General features: G+C 50.7%; 1 protein-coding gene across 2 annotated transcripts; it reads left to right on the top strand.

Moving 5' to 3' along the window:
- The first annotated feature begins 171 nt into the window (after positions 1 to 171).
- Positions 172 to 3,462, top strand: si:dkeyp-72h1.1 (protein LBH). Of its 2 annotated transcripts, XM_070548824.1 has the most exons (4): positions 172 to 414; positions 2,338 to 2,458; positions 2,614 to 2,773; positions 2,859 to 3,462. In XM_070548824.1, exons 1-4 carry the CDS (start codon positions 305 to 307, stop codon positions 2,897 to 2,899), a joined length of 432 nt encoding a protein of 143 aa, XP_070404925.1. In that variant the 5' UTR covers positions 172 to 304; the 3' UTR covers positions 2,900 to 3,462. The 2 variants fall into 2 exon arrangements, with proteins under 2 accessions (XP_070404925.1, XP_070404924.1); XM_070548823.1 differs by having other exon boundaries at positions 2,614 to 3,462.
- Positions 3,463 to 7,563: the final 4,101 nt, after the last annotated feature.

The following is a 7,563-nucleotide window of genomic DNA, read 5'->3' on the forward strand; positions in this document are numbered from 1 at the left end:
TTTACCATTTTTAATTCGACGTTAACTATTTAACTTTTCTTTATGTTTCTTTACATGTGTTGTTGGAACACACACATGCAAGCACACACACACACACACACACACACACACACACACACCCTCATGGAAATTACTCGACAATTCAGATCAGGACGACATGCAAATCCCCCCCCCCCCCCCCCACACACACACACACACACACGCACGCACACACAGTCTCTCTCTCTCTCTCTCTCTCTCTCTCTCTCTCTCTCTCTCTCTCTCTCTCTCACACTCACACTCACACTCACACACACACACACACATGAGTTTGAATAGAGAGCAGCCACACTCTGATCATCCGTGGAGTTCATCATTCGGCACTTATTACATCATCATCAGCATCATCATCCCCTTCATCACCATCACCGCCAGGTGAGTCACTTCTTCTCCCTCTGACTGCTTCTGGTTGTTTTCCACCCAACAGCTGACCCTAAACGCTAAACCAAGTCCAGGTTGATGCTTTTCCTGTTTCTTGTCTCCAAGTTTTTCTCCTACGTGTTTCTGCTCAGGGGAATAAAATGAGCTTACCTATAAAATATTCCAGAATCATTCCAATGACATTCCTATTTAGAGCCAAAGTGGCGGTTGTCATGGTGACACATCAGCCGTGACGTCTTCAGTTTCAGGTTCTTTGCTGGAAAAAGTAACTGGTTACTGGTGTTGAATAATCCACAAGTTTCCACAGGTTTGTCTTACCTGTTGAATCAAGTCTCACGTGTCTGATCCACTGCCTGCTTTCCACTCTGGAGAAGCAACAGCGACCTCTGCTGGCGGTCATCATCCTCCTGACATGCTCAGCAGCAAACATTCTCCTACTTTTAGACAACAGTTCAGTTATTATTTGTTTCAGAGTTTATGAGAAGATGTTTACCTGCGTTCAGGTGAACTTCAAACACATTTGTACAAATATGGTCATCGGGGCAGTGACCCCCAGACTGGTGGAGTGGCTAAAGCAGATCCCAGGAAAAACATCAGACATCTCAGTCCAGAAAAGAGCAGTTCTAGGAACAGCTAGGATGCTGCAGAACCCTCAGGTTCCCAGGCCTCTGGTGGAGGACCCGAGCTTGGAAGGATGAGACCACCCGCAGAGGTCTGAGGACTTTGGTCAGGCTCTCCAATCTCTGGTCCTGAGGACGGCCACGGCAAGGTCTAGTGGGTGGATGAGATCCATCCAGCGTTCTTTAAAGCTCTGGATGATGTGTTGGTTGATGCAGCTCTGGAATACTGCGGGGACATCGGGACATTCGGGGCAGTTCCACTGGGACCAGGATGGATACAACTGGGAGGCCGCAGGATGTGTTCCAACTACAGGGGATCACACTACTGAGCCTCTCTGAGGTTCGTTTAGGGGTTCTGGAGAGGAGATCCGTCGGATTGTTGAAGAGAGCTGAGCCAGAAGGCAGTTGATCTACGTTCCTACCCTCACCTATGGTCACGAGCTTTGGGTAGCGACTGAAAAAACGAGATCACGGGTACAAGCGGCTGAATGAGTTTTCTCTGCAGGGTGTCTGGGCTCTCTCTTAGGGTGGGTAGGTCATCCGGGAGGGGCTCGGAGTAGACCCGCTGCTTCTCCACATAGAGAGGAGCCAGTTGAGGTTTGCTCGGGCATCTATTTAGGATGCCTCCTGGATGCCTTCCTGGTGAGTATGCTGCTAAAGGTTCTCACTTCCTGATGAGGTTATCCAGGCACGTCCAACCAGGGGGAGACCCGAGGAAGACCCAAGACACTTTGGAGGGACTGTGTCTTTTGTCTGGCCAGGGAACACCTTGTGATTCCACCAGAGGAGCTGGCCCAAGTAGCTGGGGAGAGGGAAATCTGGGCCATCCTGCTGCCCTCGCGACCCGACCCCGGATAAGTGGATGAAAACGGACGGATCATTTCCCACTGAGTTACAACCAATCAGCACGAGTTAACCACAAGTCCCGCCCAGTGAACCTACTGGGCCTTTCCGATCACATGCCTCGGGTCAGGTACTTGATTCGTCCCTTAAATGACTCGGAAAGTGTTTATTTTGAGATGGACTTATGAAATGGAGACTAGCGCGTAACACAAAGGTCCCGTAAAATGACCTGGAAGTTCCAATTTTGGAAAAGGACCTTTGGAATCACATTTAGTTGCTGCTGGTGACAGGTATTCACGTAAATGAAAACCAAATTCCATGAAGGAATACCGAAACTTAGAATGGTTCAGGCGAGAGATGATGACATCACACATGATGTCAGACTAAACATTTCTAGGTGAGAATCTGAATAATTTATCCAGGTGTGTGTTTCTGTCGTATCTGCATCTAACAGAGAACTTCCTGTCTCCTCTGTGTCCCTAACGCTCTGGTTGGCTGGGATGACCAACGAGGTAATGAACAGCTGTGAGTACACAGTGGGCGGAGCCTCAGGAGAGGAAACGTTGACCTTACAGGTGGGACATTTTATTTTACATGAAGGCAGATTTAAAGAAATTAAACAATACGTCAGGATAATTTTTTCATTTTAGTAAAATTATTAACAACAACAATAATAATAATGAGAAGAAGTCAAGCTTCTGATTGGTCAGCTTCTCCTCCTCCTGTCCAGGTGTGTCCGGACTCTAAGGAGCGTTTTCAAAAGCTCTCCAAGCGTCTCCCATCCATCGTGGTGGAGCCCACAGATGCAGACAACGTGGAGAGCGGAGAGCTCCGCTGGCCTCCTGATGATGTCAGCAGTGAAGTCACAGAATCACACCAGCAGGTGACAGGTGAGATCATCATGTTCCACCTTATTAAGGGATACTTTAGGTGCCCTGAGAGAAATCAGCAGGTAATTTTTAGGTCGACCTGCAGAGGGGGCAGACTCACAGGAGCTGTTGATGGGTGGAGTCTAAAGCCTGCAGATTTGTAGGTGAACACACCTGGGATGAGCAGATCAACTGGACTGGACTGGAGGTCATCTAGGACATCCCAGATGATTACAGTTGGAGCATCAACAACCGCCGGACTCCTGAAAACAACCAAAAGATATTTTAAATGTATTTGTGTTGTTTTTGCTGGTCTTTTTGGAGATATGTGTATTTATTTACCTCTGAATGATTTTCTCAATAATCATTGCAACATTTGGATGTTCTGAGCTTTTAATTTGAAATGATGTTGGTGGAATAAAGTTTCAAATCTTCTTTGATAAGTTAATTGAGGGTGGGCCTTTTTTTAAATACAAGAACAATGACATCCATCCATTTTCCACTGTTGGTCCAAGTGGATGTAACAGGTCCAAGAGGGAAGCCAAGGCCTCCCTCTCCTCAACACCCAGCTCCTCCAGCTCGCGATTGCCCCCTCAGGCCAAAAGCGTAACGGCAGCTTCAATAGTAGGCTCGTGCACGAGGTGCGCATGCTGTACGTGCACACTCCTTAACGAAAATAACAGCTGAGACAGTCCCGTGTGTGTGTGTGTGGCCCGAGGACAGAGGACAGGAGAACGCGCAGCTAATTAATTAAATAATTTGGTTCTGTACCTTTCTCTTCAGCACAGCTGACAAAGGTTTAAGATGGGTCAGTCCTCCTGCATGCTCAGTTTATTCCCTTCCCTTGCTTGAAAAATTGTTCCAAAATGAAAGTTGAACCCACATCTTTTTTATCTGTGAATTCAATGCCGTTCGGCGAATCTCAAACAAAAATTTGGGCATCTTACTGTAAAAAAATATACCATTAATGTAAAAAAGAAACTCTAAATAAACTATGTTCACATCCAGAATCAAACCCGTGTCTTCTCCAGGAGAGAACGACATCTTACTAGGTGAGCTAAAGCACCAGTGATGTCTTTTGAATCTGTAACATTTATATCCTTGATGACAGCTGAAACAACGTTCAAAGAACGGTTCGGAGCGAAAATGGCTATTTTGTTGCTAATTTGCAGGAAATATCTAGAAAAAAGTAGCTAAGGGTCCTCAGAAATGTAGCTAGGTTCATCACTAGGCGTTAGGAACAGCGACAAAATTGCTGAGTTGGCACTCTCTGCTGCTAAAGCTACTGATAGCAAATGCTACGGGCTATGCCTGAGCGTGAACGCACATGAAGTAGCCTGCTCGACCCAAGCAGCTCTTTTTCTGTGATTTTATAGAAAAACAGGCAATCACATTAAAAATGCCAGGGCTCATTCTACAGGACCAGGGCATTGCAGGAGAATGTATGAAGAAGAAATGTATTATTTCTATACATGCTTTGGCTGTCAAACTTCCATAATGCCCCTTTAAAGCTTTATTTATATATATAGCTCCTCCATGAACCATCACCTTATTGTGGTGGAGGAGTTTGAGTGCCCTAATGATCCTAGGAGCTATGTTGTCTGGGGCACTTTGTGCACCTGGTAGGGTCTCCCATGACAAATTGGTCTTAGGTGAAGGGTGAGACAAAGAACGGTTCAGCGGATCTTTCATGGATATACTATCAAAGAGTCAGAGTGCCCGGCCCGGAGGGTTACCGGGGTCCCACCCTGGAGCCAGGCCTGGGGTTGGGGCCCGTGAACGAGCGCCTGGTGGCCGGGCTTTCGCCCATGGGGCCCGGCCGGGCCCAGCCCGAACTGGATACATGGGCTCATCCAACTGTGAACCCACCACCCGCAGGAGGAACATGAAGGGTCCGGTGCAATGTGGATCGGGTGCCAAACCGAGATGGGAGCCTTGGTGGTCCGATCCCCGGACAAGGAAACTGGTTTTTGGGACATGGAACATCACCTCGCTGGTGGGGAAGGAGCAGGAGCTTGTGGCAGAGGTTGAGCGGTACCGGCTAGATATAGTCGGACTCACCTCGACACATAGCATTGGCTCTGGAACCCAAGTCCTTGAGAGGGCTTGGACACTTCTTTGCTGGAGTTGCTCCGGGTGAGAGGTGGAAGGCTGGGGTTGGCTTTTTGTTAGCCTCGAGACTCTCTGCCTGTGTGCTGGGGTTTAGCCTGGGGGACAAGAGGGTAGCTTCCCTGCGCCTTCGGGTCGGGGAATGGGTCCTGACTGTTGTTTGTGCTTATGGGCCAAATATCAGTTCAGAGTACCCACCCTTTTTGGAGTCCCTGGGATGAGTGCTAGATAGTGCTCCATCAGGGGACTCCATTGTCCTGCTGGGGGACTTCAATGCTCACGTTGGCAATGACAGCATGACCTGGAGGGGTGTGATTGGGAGGAACGGCCCGCCTGATCTGAACTCGAGTGGTGTTTCGTTATTGGACTTCTGTGCAAGCCGCAGTTTGGCCATAATGAACACCATGTTCAAACATAAGGATGCCCATCGGTACACTTGGTACTAGGGCAGCCTAGGTCACAGGTCGATGGTAGACTTTGTAGTCGTATCATCTGACCTGCTGCCGTATGTTTTGGACACCTGAGTGAAGAGAGGAGCGGAGCTGTCAACTGATCAGATCAGATGGCAGGGGAAGATGCCGCGTAGACCCAAATGCATAGTGAGGGTCTGCTGGGAACGCCTGGCAGAAGAACCTGTCAAGACAAACTTCAACTTCCACCTCCGGCAGAGCTTTGACTGCGTCCCGAGAGCAGTGGGGGACATTGACTCCGAGTGGGCCTCGTTCCACTCTGCGATTGTTGAGGCGGCTGTTGCTAGCTGTGGTCGCAAGGTGGCCGGTGCCAGTCGTGGTGGCAACCCCCGTACCTGCTGGTGGACACCAGAGGTTCGGCGAGCCATCAGGCTGAAGAAGGAGGCCTAAAGGCCGTGGCTGGTCTGTCAGTCTCTGGAGGCAGCAGACAGGTACCGGATAGCCAAGCGGGGTGCAGCAGTGGCAGTTGCCGAGGCAAAATCTCGGGCGTGGGAGGAGTTTGGTGAGGCCATGGAGAAAGACTATCGATCGGCTCCAAAGAGGTTCTGGCAAACTGTCCGGCACCTCAGGAGAGGACGGCAGCAACTCGCTCAGACTGTTTACAGTGGGGATGGGGAGCTGCTGACGTCAACTGGGGCTATAGTCGGACGGTGAAAGGAATATTTTGAGGAGCTCCTCAATCCCACCTATGCACATTCCAATGAGGAACCAGAGCCAGGAGACCTGGGGAAGGACTGTCCAATCTCGGGGGCAGAAGTTGCTGAGGTAGTCAATCAACTACACAGCAGCGGAGCCCCGGGGGCAGATGAGATTCGTCCTGGGTATCTCAAGGCTATGGATGTTGTAGGGCTGTCGTGGTTGACACGTCTCTGCAACATTGCGTGGTCATCGGGAGCAGTTCCTGTGAAGTGGCAGACTGGGGTGGTGGTCCCCATCTTTAAGAAGGGTGACCTGAGGGTGTGTTCCAACTATAGGAAGATCACACTCCTCAACCTCCCTGGAAAGGTCTACTCCAAGGTACTGGAAAGGACGGTCCGATCGATAGTTGAATCTCAGATTAAGGAGGAGCAATGTGGTTTTCGTCCTGGCCGTGGAACTGTGGACCAGCTCTATACCCTTGCAAGGGTGATGGAGGGGGCATGGGAGTTTGCCCAACCAATCCACATGTGTTTTGTGGATTTGGAGAAGGCTTATGACCGTGTCCCCAGGGGCACCCTGTGGGGGACGCTGCAGGAGTATGGGGTGGGTGGCTTTCTGTTAAGGGCCATTCAGTCCCTTTACCAGAGGAGCGTGAGTTTGGTCCGCATAGCCGGTAGTAAGTCGGACCTGTTCCCAGTGAGGGTTGGACTCCGCCAGGGCTGCCCTTTGTCACCAGTTCTGTTCATTAACTTTATGGACAGAATTTCTAGGCGCAGCCGTGGTGTGGAGTGTGTCGAGTTTGGTGGCAGGAGAATCTCGTCTCTTCTTTTTGCGGATGATGTGGGCCTTCTAGCTTCATCCAGCTCTTGCTGGGTAGGTTCGCAGCCGAGTCTGAAGCGGCTGGGATGAGGATCAGCACCTCCAAATCTGAGACCATGGTTCTCGACCGGAAAAGGGTGGCTTGCCATCGCCGGGTTGGGAGAGAGGTCCTACCTCAAGTCGAGGAGTTTAAGTATCTCGGGGTCTCGTTCACGAGTGAGGGTAGGAGGGATCGGGAGATCGATAGGAGGATTGGTTCAGCGTCTGCAGTGATGCGGACGCTGAGCCAATCTGTCGTGGTGAAGAGGGGGAGCTGAGCCAAAAAGCCAGGCTCTCGATTTACCGGTCGATCTACGTTCCAATCCTCACCTATGGTCATGAGCTTTGGGTAATGACCGAAAGAACGAAATCGCGGATACAAGCGGCCGAAATGAGTTTCCTCCGTAGGGTGGCCGGGCTCAGCCTTAGAGATAGGGTGAGGAGCTCGGACATTCGGGAGGAACTCGGAGTAGAACCGCTGCTCCTCCAGATCGAAAGGAGTCAGTTGAGGTGTTTTGGGCATCTGGTCAGGATGCCTCCTGGACGCCTCCCTGGGGAGGTGTTTCGGGCATGTCCTGCCTGCAGGAGGCTCCCGGGTCGACCCAGGACACGTTGGAGAGGTTACATCTCCACACTGGTCTGGGAGCGCCTTGGGCTCCTGCCGGAGGAGCTGGTGGAGGTGGCCGGGGAGAGGACGGTCTGGAGCTCCCTAGTTGGGATGCTGCCCCCGCGACC

Source organism: Nothobranchius furzeri, chromosome 2 (assembly GCF_043380555.1).
Source record: "Nothobranchius furzeri strain GRZ-AD chromosome 2, NfurGRZ-RIMD1, whole genome shotgun sequence".
NCBI lineage: Eukaryota > Metazoa > Chordata > Actinopteri > Cyprinodontiformes > Nothobranchiidae > Nothobranchius > Nothobranchius furzeri.